Here is a 23,797-nt window from a genome sequence, read left to right on the forward strand (position 1 = left end):
TTAAATTAACATATTTACCCACTTAAAAAAAAACCCACTGGAACCTGGATGGTCAATATAATACTACTTAATAGACTCCTTTTCAAAGGAAACATGTTTAATAAAAGAGAGCTGCTATTGCCACACCAGTTTTTGCTAACCCACCCCAACTGTAATAATTCTTTGGTGATTTACAATTAATTGGAGTGGGTTAGCAAAAGTTGGTGTGGTAATAGAATCTCTCTTACTAACAAAAAAAAAAATAAATAAATAAAAAAATAAATTCCCAGTGGAGTCTAGACTCTGGAGGGTCGATTTAATACGAATTATAGGCCCACAGTCAAGCCGAACCATGTAAAAGAAAAAAAAAAAAAAAAACTGAAAAAAGTCCATATTTTGTGGAAAGTAAAACCCTTTCCTTATTAACATAGTTTGGAGGATTGTTTTGCTCAAATGGATTACCACATCAGAAATCCAACACCACAGCTCTCACAAGTTTCGTCGGAAAAACTTAGATAAAAAAAAAAAACAAAAAAAGAATTTCAAAAACAATTTTATTTTGAACTAGATCCAAGGTTTTGAAAATAGACGGCTACCAAACTTCCACATAATAACTCTCAAACTTAAAATGAACAGTGCAAAATAATTTTTATTTTTATTTTTTTTCAATTCATAGAGTTTCATCTGAAGCATCAGATTATGTTTCTGGATGATCATTATTTCCTATACTATCATCATCATCATCGTCGTATCATTATTTATGAACTTCTTAACTACCAGAAGTGTCCAATTGAAATTTTTGATCAAGTCAATAGTACTTTTGGTACAGTATCCGACTTTTTCATCAAGAATTTCAAATCTGATATCTCTTATTAATCCTATTGAGAGATTTTCGACTTCCTTAGTTGTATTGCTTCTTTACTTGGTCATATTGTTCCATTCGACTACATTGAGCTTGCATGTCGTTCTCTCTCAGGTTTGTTGTCCTTACGTATAGTAAGATACATTTTGGTCAGAAATTTTTTTTGCTCTCAGAAAAATTAATTTGAGATTTCACAGATTTCGAAATGGACCAATCACATGAACCCATGTGTATTGAGAGTTCCCCAATTTACCAAACTATTCTCATCAATAAGATTTCAAGTATTTGGTCATCATGAATTTTGGGAAATCCCGGATTGAATTTTTTGTGAGTAAAAACTCTTTCGTTTGTTGTCAATGATGGTTATGTTGGTTGACTCTTTAGCAAATGTATAGTCAACAACTTAATGATCTGGAGCAAGGATTTCAATTTTAGAAAGTATCCAATTTGATAACCTCCTGTGCCATTTCTGGGTAAACCTTATCCTAATCTAATAGGGTCTTGATTTCATTTAAATATTAAGAATTATTTAAATTATACTATATATTTTGTTTAAATATTTGAAGTTTATTTATATCTTCCTGAAATAGTCAGATCGATTTGGATCCTTTTAAGATCCGATAAAAGCCCAATCGAACAAGGGTCTTACCTGATTCTTATCTTGAATCGGTTCCGGATCCAATCTTTATGGATCAGTTCAAAATCAACACTGATCCGGTCTTGACCCAGTCCATTGCAGAAAGTCCATTCTATCAGGATATTTCATCCTATGGAAATAAAATAGTGCCTGCTACACCGTTTTTTCCAGACTTATTGATTTGTTTTCTAGTATTTGTCCCAAAATACTGTCCAAAGTAATTTTGCGCACAATTTATAAAAATTTGTATTAAAAATTCTTGCCAGCCAAATAAATTAAATCATTAAAAATTCTCACATTAAAAAATTCAATTTGTTTAATAGATACTTCACACTACGTCAGATACCATACTTAAATGTATTTTTTCCCCTCGCGAATATCTACCAACATACCAACTGCATTATTTATTAATGTTTTATTTAGTAGGAGAGACTAGAGGTTAAAATTGTAATTTGGGCTTTTTGAACGAAAACGGAGTAGAGAAATCTTTTAAGAGTCGTGATAATATGACTAAATTGACTCCTTGACGTGGACAAGTTCGGAATCGTAGATATGTACCCCCCTCAGGATACACGATTGCACTTCCCCATAAAAAATGTATCATGAGGGAACTATGTATCCCGAGGCATATAGATTTACGGATCCTGAACTTGTCCATGTCAGTGAGTCGATTGAGTATGTCACCTGGTGAGTCATATTATCACGACTTGTCTTTTAATTAGGAGACCTCCTTGTACTTCTTTAAATTTGGGCCTCCCCAAAACATTCACACATATATTTTTGTTATGAAATTCATGATGATATAATTGAGGTTTTGCTATAAAACTTAATCAAATTTAATTTAGTAAAATAAAATAATTTTTATTAAGGTTTTTTTAGTTAAAGAGCTGACAATTTTCCCAAAAACTACTGGCCCATATATATATATATAGAAATTTTCAGCACCAAACATTTTGGCAAAACATTTTTCGAAACATGGGTTAGAAGTTTTGGCATGGGCTGACTTTTGATGAGGATGATCTCTACGGTGAGGAGATCATCATCACCAAAAATCAGCCCATTCCAAAACTTCTAACCACATCAAAAATAGTTTATAAAAAATGGATGGTCCACGATTTTTCAACTTGTAAACATGGGACTAGAAGTTTTGGAATGGGCTGATTTTTGGTGAGGATGATCTCCTCACCGTATAGATCATTCTCATTTTTCAACCTGTAAACATGGGTCTAGAAGTTTTGAAATGGGCTGATTTTTGGTGAGGATGATCTCCTCACCGTAGAGATCATCCTCACAAAAAATTAGACCATTCCAAAACTTTTACCCATGTAGGACAAAAATGGTTGGCTAAATGTTGGCCAAAATATATACATATAGGGTCCCGTTCAGCACCAAACATTTTGGCCAACCATTTTTGTCCTACATGGGTATTAAGTTTTGGAATGGGCTGATTTTTGGTGAGGATGATCTTTACGGTGAGGAGATCATTCTCACCAAAAATCAACCCATTCCAAAACTTCTAGCCCCATGTTTACAAGTTGAAAAATCGTGGACTGTCCATTTTTTGTAAACCATTTTTGATGGGGTTAGAAGTTTTGGAATTGACTGATTTTTGGTGAGGATGATCTCCTTCTAACCCATGTAGGACAAAAATGATTGGGCAAAATGTTTGGTGCTGAACATTTCCCCCATATATATATATAGGGTCTCGTTCAACACCAAACATTTTTGTCCTACATGGGTTAGAAGTTTTGGAATGGGCTGATTTTTGGTGAGGATGATCTCTACGGTGAGGAGATCCTCATTAAAAATCAGCCTATTCTAAAACTTCTAGCCCCATGTTTATAAGTTGAAAAATTGTGGACCGTCCATTGTATGTAAATCAATTTTGATGGGATTAGAAGTTTGGTGATGATGATCTCCTCACTGTAGAGATCATCCTCACCAAAAATCATCCCATTCCAAAACTTCTAACCCATGTTTTGAAAAATGTTTTGCCAAAATGTTTGGTGCTGAACATTTCCCATATATATATATATATATATATATATAGAGGGTCCCGTTTGGCACCCTAAGTTTTACTATACACTTTAACAAACGTGTTTTGTCCTACATGGGTTAGAAGTTTCGGAATGGGCTGATTTTTGGTGAGGATGATCTCTATGGTGAGGAGATCATCATCACCAAAAATCAGCTCATTCCAAAACTTCTAACCCCATAAAAAATGGTTTACAAAAAATGGAGGGTCCACGATTTTTCAACTTGTAAACATGGGGTTAAACATTTTGGAATGGGCTGATTTTTGGAGAGGATGATCTTCTAATCATAGAGATCATCCTCACCAAAAATCAGCCCATTCCAAAACTTCTAACCCACGTAGGACAAAAAACGTTTGTTAAAGTGTAGGGTAAAACTTAGGGTGCTGAACATTTCCCATATATATATTTGAAATACATATAAAAAGGGATTATGCCCATTTTTGTATTATAGATGTTTTAACAAAATAGGTATATGTTGTACTAACACTAAATGAATTTAACTTTATAACTTTTCTTCAAATTCATATAAATAAATTAATATTTTTCAAAAAAAAGATATCATTTAGCTGAATTACCTTTATACCCTTATTTTCAACCTGAAATAAACCAAAAATCCTAATTTTGTAAAAAAATGGTCTTCTATACGAGATTAACAGGAAGGTTAAATAATAAAATTGCTAATGTGACTTAAATCCATTTTGGTGAAAATAAATAAATACCAAATTGAATATGAATCTTGATAAATATTTTTAAAACATAGCTGGGCCAGTAGTTTGGTACCTCATCCTTTTTCATGGGTAATGCAAAAGTGTCTTCAATTATACATAGAAGCCAAATCTTTTTTATTTATTTAGTTCTAACAAATTGACCCAATCAAAGGGGGAGATACCAAAACTTTAAATATGTTGGATGTTTAGCTAATTCTACCAATTTAGTTGGGTAAAGCAAAGATACTCCTACTTATTAGATGAAAAAGTATCTGAGGCACCCAGCAATCATGAAGGAGATACTCTCTATGTTTTAAACCATGTGCCACCAACTCTAAACATCTAGACACGCAATTTATCAACTTTTGCCGAATTAACAGTTAAGATTAATGAATTGGTGGGAGCAATGTATGCAACTGAAGTAGGGTACATTATTTTTCAGGGTTGTCAATGGATTGGATCAAGCCCAAAATTTGATCCGATCAAATAACAACGGGTCTAGAAGACTCTGAATAAAAGGTTTTGGATTCCATAAGATTCCAATTTGATAATGGTTTGGATAGCCATATCCATCCTAGTGACAATAATCGTTATTTGTTGAGTGTATATTTTCCTTCATTCTTGGGTGTGTCATATCCCAGTTAAGTCCTGTGACTCTCTTATATTCACAGATCTCCCCTTCTCCATTAGATTGGTTTTTTGGAGAAGTTGGTTGGTTAACATGATATCAGAGCGCTAGGTTCGTATAGGTTGTGGGTTTAAATCTTTCCACCATTATGGGTGAGGGGAAGTGTTGAGTGTATATTTTCCTCCACTTGGGTGAATCATACCCATAGTTAGTAATTCTTCGAATGATGTATAAGACGATTAAAACTTCCATTAGATTCATTTCCTATGAAAAATTCTTGACTTTTTGAACCTTTTTGAATCATTCACAATTTATTCTTTTCCCGAATTAAACAAATCAAAAATACTTTCTGCAAAGAAGGTTAAAACACAAATTAACCCATAATTTACATATATATAAAAAAAAAAAATTCTATCTCAATATATTTTTTTAGTTAGGCGAATGAATTCTATTCTTATATCGCATGATAATATTTTCACTATTCTCTCTTTACATTTAAATGTTTCATAATTAGAGAATCACTATTTGTTAACTATTATCGTAATAATTATTATTTATTATCGAATCTCACGATTATAAATCAACAATTAGTTTTTTCATTCCTTTTACATATCTTCTTTCCCTTCTTAGAATTTTTGAACATGAGTCTTGGTAACTCAATTAAATGAGATAGTACGTGCTTTGCATAATGAAAATTTCTTTTAATAGCATAATTAATCATAAGAAAAAAAATATGTTCTTAGTTTTTAAAATTTATATATATATATATATACTATTTTTTAGAATAAATATTAAAATGGAAAATGTGTAAAGATATCTGGAGATGTAAAAAATTTACACTACCTTGGGATCTGTGACGATGTCTCACGATCTCCACTTCTTATGCCCCTGGGTGTGCCTGCAACAATATCTCTCTAATGCCCAAGTCAAAACCTTAGTACAAAAAGCAGTGTAAAATTTAGAAGGAGGAGAATCTCATACCTTTTATTGTTTCTATCAATGTATTTATAGAGATAAAATCCTAAGATCTATTTATATCTTGTTATCTATTTGACCCTTATTCAATTTAGAAGGTAAATCTTAATTGGTGATTTGAGAATGTATATAGTTAATATCTTGTCCTTATATATTTCTTCGTTTTTGGGACTTTCCTTCACCAAGATTTTAATCATTTTTTTTACCTAATCCTTAGTTTTTAGGGATTTGGACTGATTGAATGGCTTTACCACGCGTCCTTGATCCAATATTCCCTCGACCAATCGAGATCCGAATCTATGTTTGATTTGCGACCAAGCTTACCCTTAGATGAGTTGGCTTGGATCTCAATTCCTAACCCAAAGCCTAGGTTCCACGTGTCACCCTTTGGTACATAGTGAAAAATATCCTTCATGGTATCCAAGTGTTATTGACTTGTAATAAGGCTTAAGAGTTTGATATACATGCATAAAAATATTATATGTTCTTAATTTACCAAGGATGGGTTCAAATATGAAGGGTATTGATGGTGATTTTGAAAAATAAAATATAAAAATAATAAATCTTAAAAAGATAGGGGAGTTTTCTAAATATTTGGATGAGTACTATGAAAATTTTATGCATGCACACAAATTTTTGAAAATTTGTTAGAGTATTAAAATCGAATTATACCCGAACCATTCTCATATTGCATTTTTGTTGTTCTTAATTTGAATTCTTGACCAAAGTTTTAAATGAATTACTAAATGTATCTTCCGAATTGTACTCGAACTAATCTAATAATGAATTTTTTAGTCCACTGAATTGTTAACAATGGTTATACCCCAGTTAAACCTTGTGACCCTTTTATATTCATAGTTCTCTCCTCCATCATATCGGTCTATTGGTATAGTTAGTTGCTTAACACCATTAAATCATGATTTTATTAATTGTTGATTAAATCTTGAATTTTTTAGAAAATCGAGAAGTTTATGAAACAACATTTATTTTTTCAAAAAATCACAAATTATTTTTATTTTTTGTATTTGTAAGTGTCACTTTATCATTTAATATATAAAATTCATATTCTTTTACGTAAAAAAAAATTATTATTCTTTAATTTATCTGATGTTTTCACAACTCAATCAATCTTTTGCCAACTTTTCCCCAAACTTTCTGATGCCGAATTATTCCCAAACCCTGACTTTGTCATTATGATCTCCATCACGTGTTTAAAAGATATAAATGATGTATATTTTATATTAAAATTTGTTAAATTAAATAGAGCTGGATTAGGATTGGTCCAAGATATTGATTTCTCAGATGGGATCCGAAATAACACATATTATATCAGGTTAGGTTGTCTGGGCTTATAATGACAAATCTAATCGGGTCCGGATCTAATAAATTTCTTATCAAATTGGTAAAAATTTGGTACCAATCTTGTCCAAACCCGATCCATTTATAGCCCTACTTAATTGTATAATGTATATACGCTTAATATGTTTTAATTGCAAATCGTTGGATCAATAAACTCTATTACATAGGCTTCTAAATTTTCGTTCTTGCTGAATCTTTTAAACTCTCTTTTGTATGAAAAAACTAGCTGTACATTCACCCTCAAACCAATACAACAAAGATAGTAAGTTCTTAAGTCTTTCTAGTTTCTCATATTTTAAGCTCACAAACATATTAAAAAGCCATTTTAATATATCCTTAAATTTGGAAGCTTGATCTACCCTTACATAGAAAATCATCTGAAGTGAGTAGCTCGAAATGGTTCGATATTCGTTCGAATCTGTCCGACAAGAAGAAGTTTTTGTATCCTTTCAAAGTTCTTAAGATCTCGACCTCGGCATTAAAAATTGCTCGAACGGGTCTGTGATCCGATAACCTAGATTCACCTCTACTGTACTGCTTTTGCTTTAATCCTTTTCCAAACCAAAGAATTCGATCACACCTGCAAACCCATTTCTCCATTTGAATTTAATCACCTTAGTAGTAAGTAGAATTTATACGATCAAAGACTTACCATGCGGGAGCGCGTCTCTTCTCGCTTCTTTTACTTTGAATACACCCATAATAGATATCAGAGTTCGGGTAATATTTGTAAGTTGGAGAGAATTCGATGGCCCCTTCGTGCCAGCCTTCCAATACTTGACCCTCCATGAGCTCCACCCTTAGCTATATGTTGAGAATGATTAAATTCAGCTTTAGAAAAAAAAATATATTCATTAAAGCTCTATATGAAAGCTTATAATTTTTATTCCCTTTCCTTAGAAGAAATTTCTATTGTTTCACAAATTCCAATACATTGAGAATTTCTATTTTCAAGAAACATTTAAGAGAAGTTTCCTACCTAACTGCTGGCCTTAGAACATTTTTTGCATAAGAACTTTTTTCTATAAAACAAAATTTCTACTGTTTTGGATTTTATCAAAACAGTTGAAATTTATTTCTCGGGAATTTTTTTTTCTAACCTTCCATTTAGGACCTTAGGAAGAAATTTTAACTATTGAATGAAACTTCTTCAATACCTGATCATTTTCTAATAAGACTTCCCACTCTCTTTTCTCTACTAATGATCTTGTTGTGGCCTCTGGCAAGGCGATCCTGTAATTCAAGTCGCCGAGAAATATTACCCGACTGCATGAGTAGACATGGTTAGCTAGATCCTTCAAAGATGTTATAAAGTTAAATATTTCAGTAATTAGGTCAACTTAAAGATGGTTCCAGTTTCATCATCTAGAAATAGCTTATTTAAAGAAATATAAAGAAAGAACTAAGATAGTTTAATTTCTTAATTAATTATCGATAGCGTAGAGATCGTTAATGATGTCAACAAATTATCATTTTTCCTTCCTTTAACTACCCACTTAACTCACTAATCTATTGAGGATCCGTGAATAAAATAATAATAATAAGGGTCCAATTCAAAGTTCAAACAGTTTAATTGCTCCAGGTAAATGGTTTTCTATTATGTTGATTGAGATTGGAATTTAATTAATGAATATTGTGAACCAGTTTTTGTAGCTGGTTCACTGTTGAGCCATACATATGAGTCTCAAAACAACTGATACTTGCTCATGAGAACAAGAAATGATTTGTGGTTGATCTTTTAAACGATTATATTACTTGATTTCTTAATCAAAACCAAAACAAATATCTTGATTAAACATTCATTAACTATATAAATAATCAAATTGGTTATTTGGTTTAGAAAAGTCAAATTTACGTACTCGTGATCTTGAATCCTTTGTGGCAAACTAAGTGAGGGGCCACGAGGAAAGCTGGTTCGGGAAAATATTTCCGCGACATCTGAGTTTCTATGCCTCTCATCCCCTTCTTTCCCTCCAGAAGCTAAATGTCCACAAACAAAACAGAAGCTTGTTTCATGCAGAAAAAATCTAACCGAAACCGATCCCTGTGAATAATATTTGGGTACAAAATAAGAAAAAAACAATTAAAATCTTGTAATCTAGATAGTGATCATCAAATTGTTATGATCAACAAAAAAGAAAATAAAATGAGACATACCTTATTTCCTAGACAACCCATGATGCCACACCCTACACATGAAACACTTGGATGCTGGATGTATCGCAGAAGATCGCTTTGAACCCAAATTGAAATTAGTATTCCAACCATATGCTTACTTATGATGCATCGAAAGTCTTGTGGAAATTTACTTTCGATTGAATTGCTATTCTTAACAGTATGAACGTTTTGGAATTCCCCAACATTAGTCTCTTGATTTTTATTTGTGGTCTTGTTTAGAGCTTCTCGAATTAAAGAATTCCATTTCATTGAAATTCTAGTCTTTTCGACGCCTAGAATATTCCCGGCACTAAGAGGCACAATTTCTTGGAATCTGAATGAAATATAAACACATTCATTTTATATTAGACCATATCTATCTTATTTGAATCTTTCAATTTTTTATGTCTCGAAATGAAATCAACAACATACCCAAGTATATAGATGGCGCATGAGTTATTGCGTGTGTCAAGCCAATCCTCCATGTTCAGATCATCAGGTGGTGCAACCCCACCAACGTTCCATGTACTAGCAAACACTCTTTAACCAATAAATAATAAAAAATCAATAACCCAAATTAAGAAAAATATCAAATCTCTAGGCCTTATTCTTTAATGGTAGAAGTAGAATAGAAGATAATATTATGATGTGTGCACCATTTTGAGACATGGGTGAGGGAAGGTGGTCAAGAACTTACTTATGTTTCTCAGTGTCCTTTGGATCCTTGAAGCCTGACTTGGGACTGAGGCTTTCTTCGTGTGAGCTTGGGATTTCATGCAAGGTTTCCGTGATGTCTGGGAAGTCGGTGACGAAATTATTGCTATCCCATCTCTTTCTCAAGATCTTATTAGCCACTAATCTAGGCCACATAACCTTAAAATCAGAGAAAATTGCACCATTCATACTTAGTTTCATGCAGAACTAGCTAGTGAATAAGAGAAGATAAAAATTTATGGTTCTAAGATGAATAAGAAGAATATTTTTGATAATCTAGGACAAATAATTTTAAAATCACAAAGAATATCACGAGTCTTTCATAGTTTCATGCTTATCTAAGAAACAAGAGAAGATATAAAGTTACTGCTTTTAAGATAACTATGTTTAATAATCTAGGCCAACTAATCTTTAAATCAAAGAAATTGAACCAGTCATTCGTAGTTTCATACAATAAAAGAAGATATTCATTTGGTTTTAGTGATCAAGATGAATATGAGAGAGAGAGAGAGAGTAGTTGGTGATTACTTCTCCTTGGTTTCCTTGCATGGTGGTTTTGGTAGAGATGAATATTGCAAAAGCAGATAAAAGAGTATGGGAGAGGAATCATAGGGAGAGAGAGAGGATAGGTTGTAGAGGAAGAAAAGATGGCCCACAAGAAGCCAAAAAGTTACAGTTTGGCAAGTGGGAAGAGATGAAGCTTTAAGCTGACGTGAATGATGGTGCAAGTGGGATTTATTTGATTGAAATAAAATTTCATTTTAAGGGGAAAACAAACGTAAAACATGGGTCTCTACAGTCTCCATTGTTTTCTATATTTGTGTGGCTGAAAGGTTTGAAGGTTATTTCAAGATTTGTTTAAGGAGAGGCAGTTGGTTGGGTGGTCCAAGGGGATAAATTTTTTTTGCTCCAATAGTGGAGCAGCAAACTTTGATCCACCAACTATGCTAAAATGCCACGTGGCAATCTCTTTTAAACATGCTAATTAACCTATATTTTTTCATCTACTTCTCTATGAACTCATGGAGCAAAAAACAGCATGATTGGTGATCTGTCATTAATCATTCTATTCAACTTGTTTTTTCCGCAAATCCAATTGATATAAATCAATAATCAAACTGATGTTTTGGGATTGTAGGTCTGCAAAAGGATTAGCTGAGCATTCATAGATCATAAGTAAGTGGGTCCCAAGGTGTGATCAACGTGGCATTTTTTCATTGGTTGATGTATCAAATTTGAAAGTTGCTGTGAGGGAGCAAAGTTCTTTAAATCCATAGGTATATTATATGACCCGGCAAATAACGAGTCACGACAAGTTGTTCTTGCAACTTGTGAGGGGCATGTGGGGCCGACTTGATGTGTACGTGCGTGTGTGTTTTCACGACGGGTCTTGGGGTGCCCCGAGTTTCTCAATGAGAAGGCAGTATATGAGTGCATGGTAGCCGGCTAGGGATAGTGACGGCTATATGGATTCATGATCGAATATAAGAATAAAACACCTTTCATGCACGTCTAGGCTTAATAATTTTGTTCAAGAGAGCATGCTGCCTTTACTTATTGGGATTTTCTAACTCAACCGGGGAAGGAATAACTCAAAAAACTCACTGATGTGACATGTGTAAGACTAATAGATTTTTCTTTCGGGATACACAACTGCACATCTTTATATATGGGGATGTGTATCCCTAAGAGCAAATCTATGATTCTTGCATATGCCACACCAGTGAGTTTTTGAGTTAGCTTGTCATAGTTGAGTACGAAAATCATTACACTTATAAATATGGTCCTATGAGAAAAATCTGTGATATATATTTTTGTTAAATAGTTGTGATCAAATCACGATTTTAATAATTATCAATTAAATTATGATTTTTTTTTTCTTCAAAAAATCATGAAATTTTTGAATACATCTTTGATTTTTTTTAAGATCACCATTAATTATGATTTAATATCAATTTTTTCAAAAAATTAAGGATTATTTATATTTTTAGCATTTTTGAAGTATTAATTTTTCATTTAATATATAATTTTTTTTTCATCTTTATAATAAAAATTATTTTTACGTTTTATTTTATCTTATGTTTTCCTAATTTTATCGATTTTTTGTAGACTTTTTCTGAAGCTTTCTCTCTTGCAGAATTATTCTCGTACCCCAACTTTGTCTCTACACATTAGGTGACTTTGAACCTATGTTTTAAATCAAAACTTGAAAAGTTGATTCGACTATGATTTCCATTGAGTCAAATTAACTCAATGACTAATGAGTTAATTTAGATGAGTGAAATTGTAAATATTGTAGGGTTAAAATCATTTTTTTATTGCTAGTTATCATGTATTATCCCGAGGTGGATAGATTCAAAGATCTCAATATGATCATTAGGTGCATGGGAGAAGTTTTAAGCCAAAATTTTGGTCTAACTTTTTTGTTTTGAGTCTTAAACATAGAAATTGAAAGGATCAACGCATATACATCCTTTGGAAACAATGAAAATTGTAGAAAGGGGGGCATTTATGTCTATGGCAAGTGAAGAGGTCCCGAAAAGGAAATGACCATTCTAAGATCCCTAACAGCAAGCAAAGGTTTGAGTTAATCTATGTAGTGTAATTTTTGAGGCACACAATATAGTGTAATTTTTGAAGCACATGACTCGGACATGAATAACATGATGATTCAAAGGAGTCGATACTTTGATAGGGAGGAGGAAGAATGGTTGCCAGTTTGTTGATTAGGGTATAGGGGGGCAGCGTGATTTAAGAAATGTAAGAAAATTCTCCAAATTTTTTCTTAGTCTACCATATTACCAATTGACTTGATTGTTAGAATATGATAATATATATAATTTCTCTACAAACCCAAGAAGCATTTTGAGAATTAAAAGTCTAAATGTCTCCATTATAAATAATTTTTTTTTGGCATCCAATGATTCCATACTCAATTACTACACCACCTTCCCTAATAATTCCATCAAGTCGATTGAGTTTTGATTCTTAATATGCCTTCTGTCAGGCCCTCCCTCATGAGAAGGCTTAGAAACTGACTCCAACTGATAGGATGGAAGGAAGACCCCAAAGAAAGACTAATACAAAGGAAACAGGAAAAGATGGATTCAATCTTTTTTAATGCCTACCCCTTTAGGCAATTTGAAGCAGGTAGTCCAAAATAATTGGAGGCAATTATCTAAAATTTTGCACAATGATTTTATGCAAAAGAAATGCATAATGAATGGGATGAAGCTTATCAAGGGAGTTGGCAACAAATTCTTTTGGGATAAGAACTAATGAAATAACTAACATTTATTGCTCTCAAGAGCTTCCCATGAGAAAAAAATTTAGAATTTCTTGGAATACATCTCTTGCCACAATATCCCAAATGGAATCAAGAACTCAACACTAAACTCATTTGGACCTACCGTTTATTCTTTGGTTAGCTAAAAAGCAACTGTTTTATATATAATTATGTTCCTCATTGATTTAAAGTAATATTCTTAACCGTGACATTGTATAAATTAGGAAACATGTTGTGTAATTACTCCTAGGAGTGGAGCTGATGTAGGACATCTAAAATTATATTTAGAAAGTCTTAAGTAGTTTCTTAATTCTAATAACATTTTCTTTCTAGTTTTTAATTATATTAGGATTTATTTCTATTTTTTAGTTCTAGTAGAATTTCTATTTTATTGTTATTTTAGGATTACTATTCCTTGTTAGTTTCTAATTTGTTTTCAACTTTTTATTTATTTATTTATTTTTATCCTTTAGGCTATAATTAGAAATATCAAAATTGAGTTATAATATGTTTAAAAAGTTGTTATTATATTATAGATAGGTTAGAAAGTTATTTTGTAGTATTTTATAAAGTTTCTAAGTTTTTATGAAAGAGTTATTAATAAAAAGAATTTAAAAAATAAATTTCATTCAATTTAAATATATCAATTAATTTTTCTTTTCTTTCTTAGTTACTTTCTAGCTCTTTGTTTTATTTTCTTTCAAGTTATTGCTTATTTATCAATTGAATCTATTAATTCACACACTTCCACTAGGTCAAGTGGTATCAGAATTTTTGCTATGATCCACATTCATGACTGGTGAAGGGAATTCATCAGTAAAACTGAATTGGAAGTTCAATTTGAAGAATTTGAAGAAATAATCATCAATAAAATTATAGTTAAGTTATTGTTTAATGCATGGTTATTAACACCATTGAGAACAAAAAAGGTAAGAAAACCCTTTCGAGATGAAGACCCCAAGGATTCCCACCATCTATCTTTCAATTCTCCCTAAAATTCAGATCCTAAGATACCAATTAATGAGACTGAACCTACCAGTTATCAAAATCCTTCCAATAAACCCTTTCCCTAACCACTCCCCACACCTCATATCACCCTCCTCCAACCTTCAAACCATAGCGCACTACTCCTAAACCCCTCAAAATCAAAACCTTCACCCTCCAATAGTCACATATTAAACCTTACAAGATGTTTCTCATAACCCCAACCCTATATAAAAACCCCCAAAACCCTTTCCAACCCCTACTAGCCTCTTATACTTATTATTTTGTGGAATTGAATCCCTACTCTACTACTCCACCCTCTCAAATCCATTAGGTTGAATATTGGCTTAATGTGGATATCTCGCACTTCAATGTCCTTCTACACATTGAGGCTTTCTTTTATTGGTTGTTTATTGTGGAGTATTTCTTCAAGTATAAGCATAGGCATTTAAAATCTTACGAAGAAGGAGATTTGGTGATAGTCTACCTTTGCAAGGATCATTTGATGTTTATAATAAGACAAGATGTTAGGTTCTTTGTATATATTCAAGAAAGTCACCAATAATGCTTATGTTATGGACATACCGAAAGACAAACACATCTTTTTTTACTATCCTAATAATAATTTTTTTTTATCTGTATCAAATTCATGAACAAATTCTATTTAAGAATGAGAATCAGATGTAGGACATCTACAATTCTAGTTAGAAAGTCTTAATGAGTTTTCTAATTCTATTGTTTCTAATTTCTAATTCTATTTCTTTTTTCTAATTCTCCTAAGATTTCTATTTTATTGTTACTTTTGGAGTTTTATTCTTTATTAATTTCTCATTTATTTATAAGTTTTTATTTTATTTAAATTCATTTTTATTCTTTAGGCTATAATTATAAGTACTTCGAAATGCTTAGTTGATTTGATACATTGCAAAAATAACTTTGAGATCGTGGGTTCAAGTCTAGCTTACTCATAAAAAAAGTTATAATAGATTTAAAAAGTTATTATTATATTATAGATAGATTAGAAAGTTACTTTTTAGTATTTTATAAAGTTTCTAAGTTTTTATAATTGAGTTATTTATACAAAGAGCTTCAAAAATGAAATTTAATCAATTCAAACATATCAATTAATTTATTTTTTCTTTCTTAGTTACTTTTTAATTTTTAATTTTTTTTACTTTATTTCTTCTAAGATATTGCTTGTTTATCAATTGAATCTATTGATTCATAGGTTTTCGCTATATTAAAATCCTACTTCACGAGATGATTTTTAGAAATCCTTCCCATCAAGTTTTAACTTGCACAAGATCTTAGAAACAAAATGATGGTAAATTCAATCCTTGATCAATTAAATGTATGCGAAAAAATGATTAGATGGATAATAATATTGTATTGTTATGTGACCAATATGTTCAGTAAGTTACGTGAATTGGCAAGTTTACATGTTTTAGAGTGATACAAACATGACATCATATGCTATGACTAATTGAAATAAAATCTTATAAATAGGCAACAAAGGAATGCAAATTTATGCAATCTCAACTAAAATTACTTTTACATTTTGCTAAAATTATTATTGACTTGGTTGTTCACAACAATCAAGAGAATAAGCAATTTAGCATCATCAATAGAGGATTAAGAAGATCTTGGTTTGAAGAATTTATAACTATAACTATATATATGGGAAATGCTAACGTCCAATACTTGATGGGGACGTTAGCATTATCCAGCACTTTTTTTTTCAATAATACCCTCCTCATTTTATTTTTTAGTGAAAAATATAAGGGTATATTAGTCTTTTACACAATGAATACTTGTTTATATTATAAATGCTATGAGCATTTAAGTATTTTGAATTACAAGTCTTTTTTCTAGTAAATTCTTTGGCAATCAATGGCAACATAATAAATGTATTTATTGTATAAAAGATTAACATACCCTCGTCTTCTTCACTCTCAAATAAAATAAGGAGTATAATTGGACGAAAAAAAATATTGGACAATACTAACATCCCCATGACATCCAAGATCTCATGGGAACGCTAGCATTCTCCACTACATATTTTCCAATAATACCCCTTTCTATTTTGCCTTTTAATAAAAAGATAAGAGCATATTAATCTTTTTACATAATAACTGTCAAAGACATTTAATCTTTAGATTTAAATATTTGTCTTGCTTGCAATAAATGTTTAAGAAATTAATGTAAACAATCATTTATTATGTAAAAGACCAACATACCTATTAAATGTGAAAGCCTCTCTAGTCAACACATTCTCTCACTTCATTTTAGAAGTAAACCTTAAGTCCATCTTCTTATATCAACTAAAATCAAATCCATGCCTTAAGAGTCTACTACAAACTAGGTTTCAAGCCTCATCTAAATGGTGGACGTTACAATTTAATGTTGCTCATAATACCAAATAAAAGGGATCCAAACCATTTATTATAATGTAACAAAGCAAGCAGCTGCACATATTGTAAAGTCGAATCACAAATCCAAAACCCACCATATAAATCCTAAAATATCAAATATACCTTTGTTCAATGAGAAATCAAGAGAAAGAGAGAGAGATGAGGGTTTTAAGGGAATGGGGGAAAATGTACCTTTGTTTGTCTACACATGAGAGATTTGAGAAAGAGAGAGAGTGATTTACTTTGACTTCATCTTCGTCTGAGTGTAGAAGTAGAGGGGGTTTAATCATTATTTTTAGAGAAGAAGTAAGAGTAGAGAATGAGAGAAGAACAGATCTAAAGGTTTTTAGGGTTAGAAAGAGTAGAGAAAACATAAAAAAAAGCTTGTGTGGACTTTTTTTATTCGATTTAGGTTACTTAAATGTGGTCGGGGAGGTGAAAAGAAATTATGAAAAGGTGAGGGATGGTGTTGTAACAAGTAAAGAATGATTCACTTAATAGAGCTAAACAAATCTCAACTGTTAGATCGAACACGATCTAATGACGGAGATCATTAAGATAAGATTTATCCTCCTTATTTTGTTTGCTGAGCGTGCCCCATATATATATATATATAAGAGCGTGAGAGGACCACACTAACTCATGATGCCCCCCATGAGTAGGAAAAAAATGGAAAACAAGTAGGTTGTCCTGGCTGGATATGATTTAAAGGAGATTGCGAATGACATAAGAATGGAATCTGAAATAAAGTTAACCATTTCACATTTTTAAAATCCACCAACACCTTTGTTTTACGAAGGAGCATAATGTGTGCCATTTCTTTTCTAGCTCACTAACCCAAAAACTTTTGTCCGAAGATGATGGATATGTGTAGACACCCCATTTTTGCACTCGCCTGATTAATCAACTCGTCAACCCGATCGCAACGATTCCCAATGATGGATGTTTATTCCATTGCTTTATTTTGTTACCAAAAATGTTTAAGAAATCCGGATGAGGTATCTCGAACTGACAAAACATTAGAAACCATGCCACGCTAGGAAAATACGATCCCAGAAACATAGAAATCATCATCTTGCAAACAAAAAGAAGCTTCACGATAAAAATCATTAAAAATGACCAAATTATCAAAATACCCCTAACATCAAAATATCCTTAGAGCCTACATTACGCTTAGGGAAACCAAATTTTTGATAATTCTCTAATTTGAAAAATCCCTTTTTCAAATTTCTAATTTTGAACTCTCAATTTAGGAAATTTCTAATTTCTAATTTCTAATTTCTAATTTAGAAATTTCGTGAATTCCCAAATTAGAAGTTTCATATTCTCAGTTTTTCACTTTAGAAAGTTTTCACAAATTCCTATTTTGGTTGATTTGGAAAATCTTCACATATTTGATTTGTAATTGAAATCTTGCCACTTGAGCCTTGAAGCATGATCTAGAATTTAGGCTTTTTCAAATATTTACACTTTTGTGCGGAATTCGAGAATCATATGATATTTGGAGAATATTGGCCTTGGGATTCGTTTAGCACATTTGATATAATTTGATGATGATGGTGATGATGATTGGACCATAATCTTGACTTTAGTTTCTACGCGTCGACCGTAGGATAGTTTGGATCGTAGTAGAGACCGATCATCTCGATCGGACGGGTTCGGTGCCTAACACCTTCCGAAACCCGTAATTTGACCCCTTACCAAATTCTTTGATCTGTGGACCGACCCGATCCATTTTGGAGTTATTTTTGGTTTCTAGACCTAAACTAGGTGGCGACTCCTTACTCCCTAAAAGTCCCAAATTTATCAATCGGACCCTTATCCACAATTTGGTGGAAAACGGGTCGAGTCGATTTCAGTGGCGACTCCACTGGGGACTTTAGGGTCAAACTTGACCCGATCCAAGACTATCTTTAGGTTGACCTTTTGCTCGAGTCAACCCAGTTGACTCAATGAGACTCTCAGATTAGGTTAGATTTTGTCATTTTTTTCATTGGGTTGTGATTGGATGTAATCAATTATTATTTTCATTGTGATTGATTTGATGATGAGATGTATGTAACTTGTATGGTTGGATATTCTCGAAAACGCCCCGGGCGCACTTTGTCCCTTTACACATACTCACAAACATGCATATTCATGTTTGCATCATGACATGTCTATATAAACCCCGTAGCCGGATCCAAGCTAACCCTGTCTTTCGGGACATAGGGGATGACAGTGAACGCTATAACTTCAGTACAGTACCTTCGGGTATATCAAACTGGAGCACCACCTACTGCTTGACCAAGTGAAACTAGGATAGTATATCAGTGTTCTGGGCTGAAGTAACCTAAGCTTTGTCCTAACCTAGCCTCAATCATATAGTGAGCTTAGAACCTTCAACTTAAGTGCGGTCCTATTAGGCCATGACTCAAATCGATCATGAGTGCTCCCGGGTTGCTCCATTTAATCTAACCAAAAGGTAAGTGGGCGGATCGATCCACACCGTTCAAATTAAACCCGCAATATCGATCCGACCCAATTGATAAAATGCACCAATCAATTTGAACCAATTAAACTAGTTGGCCCAATTAGCAAATGGATCTAACCGAACAACTTCAAACCAGTTGGACCAATTGGTTTTTTTAGGTTTAAAGATTCAACCTAACTCATACCGAAGAAATGCAATCAGGAGGTCAAACTAACTAGTCTGACCCAAGGTTCAACCCCAACCAGGGGTAGACCCGTAATTAACTTCTTTCACCCTTATGGTCTTTATAGACTTATAATGCATTTGGACTTAATGTTTACAATTGGACTTGGGTTAATTTATGTCAAATTCATTTTTATCATGTGGTTAAGAATTCAACCTTCCGAGTCAATAGTTGATCCTGATTTACTTCTAATTAGGTGATAATTGCTCCTAGGCATTCTAAACCAACCGTGCCACTTTGGGTCCGTGAAAAAAGTCGTCTCACCAGAGTACCTTTGTCAAGCCCAAGTAGTCAACACTCTCCACAAGAAGAAACAAGTACAATGGATGAAGCAACACTCCGTCAGATTTTGGACTCCTTTCAAGCACAGATTATTGCTTCTGTCTAAACACAAATTGAGGCCCTGAAGACTGAAAAGAAAAAAGATAAAGTTGTAGAACCTCAAGTCGTGTTTGACCTGGTTGAAGATTTTGAAGATGATCAAGTACCCTTTGACCCTGTATTAGCTCATCGAATAACTCAGGTAGAAACCGCATTGAAAAATATCAAGGATCCTGACGACCTCGCCCTTCTCGCCCTTGGATTAGGGGCAATGACATTATTTCCTACAGTCCATCTGCAAGAAAAGTTCACAATGCCAGATATGGAAAAATTTGATGGGACTGGATGCCCTAGGACTCATTTGAAAATATATGTCGGCATCATGCAATCTCAGGGTTTGAGTGAAGAACAGATGGCCCAACTTTTTCAGAGAACTCTTACAAGTCCTGCCTTACGCTGGTTAATATCACTGGACTCGTCTCGGGTAAGAACATGGCACGAATTGATGAAAGAATTCATTGGTCGATATTCCTTTAACACGAACATTGAACTCACAAGAAGAGATCTAGAAACGACTAAGCAGAAGTCCGGGGAAACCTTCACAGAATTCATTGCTCGATGGAGAGTTAAAGCCGCTCAGTTGTGGGATCGACTTCAAGAAAAAGAGCAAGTTAAGATCATCCTCAGGAATCTTATTCCCAATTACGCCAAGTACTTGATGCCTCAATACTTGCCTACCTTTCAATCCCTTCTTGAAGTCGGAAACCAAGTCGAGGATGCCTACTCTTCAGGACTCTTTGGCAACTCGTCTGAGTCAAAACCCAAACACTTTAAACCTAGTGCAAATTCCTTACAAGTGGCCAACACCTCTTTTTCCCTAGCTCCTCAAGCCACTCAATCCTCACAAGCCAAGCCTAGGAGACAATTCTCCAATCTCGGGATGTCCCTTAGTGTTGTTTATCAAAAATTGATGAAAAGGGGACTGTTGACACCTTTACAACCGAAGCCGTTGCCTAACCCTCTCCCTCCAAACTTGGACAATGGGCAGCTCTGTAAATTTCATCAAATGGCCGGCCATATTCTTGATAGATGCATTACCCTTCGCCATGCTATCCAAGACCTTATCGAACAAGGAAAAGTTACCATATCCGCTCCTACCGCGCCTAATGTCAAAACTAACCCTTTGCCTACCTTTCAAAATCAACCCCCTCCTACTCTGAATCTAATATCCATGTCCAAACCAGATTCAGTTGACCCAGCTTCTTTTATCCGCTTGATTGGTCTTGATAGTGCATCTTTATCATGTCAGAATGGGTCCATCTGCCCTAAGACAATGACAGAATTGAAAAGCAAAGAGAGTATTGAAGCAATGGGTTATCCAACATCAAACAAGCTTAAATCAGAACGTGAAGGTATGGCAAAAATAACGAGCCTGAATCATCCCTTGTGAAGATATCCAAAGTGGCATAGACCCCAGCGTTGTGCCTTTCCATTCAGAGTCATATCCCTTTTTGAGTTTTTGCTTAAGTGTCAGTTGCGTCAGTATTTAAATTCAATTGGTCAGTTCTATTGTGTTAGGATTTATTAATTTATAACTTTTAGTCAAATTGGTAGGTCTATGTCTTTTTATTCCAATAAAGTAAAGAAGCTTTTGATTATCATGCGTGCAATAATAATGTGAACATAAAATCTAATATGAAGAATGACTCAAAGCTCACTAATTGAACTTGATAAATATTGGAATAGGAGAGTACACTCAAGAAGTGCATACTGGTACTACATTATCCTCAAAAGAACATGAGATTCAGTAGTGTTTTCGCATGGTCTCATGAGGATGTGTTAAATGCGAACACCATTTTACCTTTCGTCAGAACGGATTGCACCAAAATGGATTAGAACTTACTGTCAAGAGTGAACATCAAAACCAAAGATCATCAAGAATGATGTAATTGAAACCGTCGACAAAGATGCCAAGATTTGTAAGAAGGAATCCCTCATAAAGGATAAAGGATTTTCTCGGAGTTCTAGAAGAAGTGAACAGTCGAATGCAAAAAACTTAATCATATTTTACAAAAGAAGATTGAAAGCGGTTTATTCTCAAAAGAAGATCTCGCTCGACAAAGTAATCAAGACATTGAATTCCCAGAACCTTGACCAGATCAAGTAACTTTCACTAAAGAATGCCTTCTTTGGCCGGACCATTTTCTTATCTTACCAAGAAAAATGTAACCTTCTTTAGCCCCTTGCAGCCTTAAAAAAAAATTCAGTAGCCCTTTTTTTCTAAACCACAGCAACTAACCTTGGGAGGGAAATCTAGTATGAACTACGTTTTGACCTGATTCCAAAAGAAAAAGAAATATTTGGGGTACGTAGGCAACCTGAGAAGTTACTTCAGGCCCGGTCACGCAAATAAAAATGTATTCTCTTAATAAAAGTATCATTCAAAAGGAAAATCCCTTATTGAAAGGTTTAAAAGAAAAGAATGCCAAACTAGGGGCATTAGAAAAAAAATCAAAAGAATTGATAAAAGAGAAAAATGCCAAACTAGGGGCATTTAGAAAAAATCAAAATAATTGACAGAAAAGAGAGAATATCAAATTAGGGGCATTTTGAGAAGTTGAGCCTTTTATCTTTTCTTTCTAAACCATATCCTAAGCTCACCTATTAAGTCCTCCTGAATGTTAATTGACTCGGTTAAGGTGTAGGGAACCAAGAAATTGTCGAGTTGGTTATTCAAGATCATCAAGAAAAAAAAGAAGCCTGCTAAGTCGAAAATCCGAAAAGGCGACTTAGGCAAAATTTAGGGCATAACCATAAAAAAGAAAGCCTGCTAGGTTGAAAACCTGAAAAGGTGACCTAAGCAAAAATCAAGGCATCATCAGAAAAAGAAAAACAAAGTCCGCTAGATTGAAAACCTGAATAGGCGATCTAGGCAAAAATTAGGGCATCATCAAATGGGAGGAAATTGTCCCATCAAGAAGAAAAATTCAGAAGGAAGCTTGTGCAGAAACTAGAAAATACAGAACCATTCAAGCCACAATATTCATTTTTCAACCAAGAGCTCACATCCGATGAAGATAATGTTGAAGTCGAAAAAATCAGAAGTCATTTTCAACATTATAGGATCTTCAAAAATATGTTTACTTGTTCAAGTGTTCGCTAATGGAAGATGTATAATCATCAACTACTTTGAAGAGAAAGATCTTCTATTCTAATATTTATCAAGATTTTTTAAGTTCAGCTTAAACATTTTTTAAAAGAAAATGATCGAATTCCTTATTTCACATATGATAATCTTAAAAGTCTTAAATTTAAAAGAATGTCAGTTCTTCTTTCTGTCATACATCAGAGTCCATATTTTTCAAGCGTAATCCATTCCATCAGTCTCATAGTCAAGTCCCAGTTAAAGCCAACCTTGAAACTAGGGGCATTTTTGAATTTTTGTTCTTAATCACATGATAAAAAGAAAATCTTACAAAAGTTTAAAAGTCCGACGAAGCCCAATGATAATTACGAATCCAGATGCATGATAAGCCAATAAAAGCCTGATCTTTCAAATTTTGAGCTCGATTTTGAATCATAGAATGAATTAATAGGATTGTTTAAGTTCTTATAAATCTAAGCCCGAGAGACGTGGCTTAGTAAGTTCGAGTCCGAGAAACGAGACTCCAACTTTTTGAATCATAGAATGAATAGGCTTTTTGAAGTGCCTACAAACCTAAGTTCGAGTCTGAGAAACGAGACTCCAACTTTTTGAATCATAGAATGAATAGGCTTTTTGAAGTGCCTACAAACCTAAGTTCGAGTCCGAGAAACGAGACTTCAACTTTTTGAATCATAGAATGAGTAGGCTTTTTGAAGTGCCTACAAACCTAAGTGCGAATCCGAGAAACGAGACTCCAACTTTTTGAATCATATAATGAATAGGCTTTTTGAAGTGCCTATAAACCTAAGTTCGAGTCCGAGAAACGAAACTCCAACTTTTTGAATCATAGAATGAATAGACTTTTTGAAGTGCCTACAAACTTAAGTTCGAGTCCGAGAA

The 23,797-nt window shown here is 33.3% G+C and overlaps 1 protein-coding gene across 1 annotated transcript; it reads right to left on the reverse strand.

Annotated features, from left to right (window-relative positions):
• Positions 1-7,519: 7,519 nt before the first annotated feature.
• LOC147398087 (type IV inositol polyphosphate 5-phosphatase 9-like) lies at positions 7,520-10,210 on the reverse strand. The gene is made up of 7 exons (XM_086448946.1): positions 10,038-10,210; positions 9,773-9,880; positions 9,341-9,674; positions 9,043-9,227; positions 8,341-8,449; positions 7,836-7,987; positions 7,520-7,763 (listed from the first exon to the last, which is right to left on the reverse strand). The coding sequence occupies exons 1-7, from the start codon at positions 10,208-10,210 to the stop codon at positions 7,520-7,522; spliced, it is 1,305 nt and encodes a 434-aa protein (XP_086305072.1).
• Between the last annotated feature and the right edge of the window lie 13,587 nt (positions 10,211-23,797).

The sequence above is a fragment of the Akebia trifoliata genome, chromosome 7 (genome assembly GCF_017979445.1).
Source record: "Akebia trifoliata isolate Shusen 1 chromosome 7, ASM1797944v1, whole genome shotgun sequence".
NCBI lineage: Eukaryota > Viridiplantae > Streptophyta > Magnoliopsida > Ranunculales > Lardizabalaceae > Akebia > Akebia trifoliata.

Excerpts from the sequence above, each read along its gene's own strand:
- LOC147398087 (XM_086448946.1), bottom strand. The coding sequence starts at position 10,210 with ATGTGGCCTAGATTAGTGGCTAATAAGATCTTGAGAAAGAGATGGGAT. Across the intron at positions 7,988-8,340 it reads TCTTATTAGAAAATGATCAG|CTAAGGGTGGAGCTCATGGA; the intron begins GTATTGAAGAAG and ends CTCAACATATAG. Across the intron at positions 7,764-7,835 it reads AAGAGACGCGCTCCCGCATG|GTGTGATCGAATTCTTTGGT; the intron begins GTAAGTCTTTGA and ends ATGGGTTTGCAG.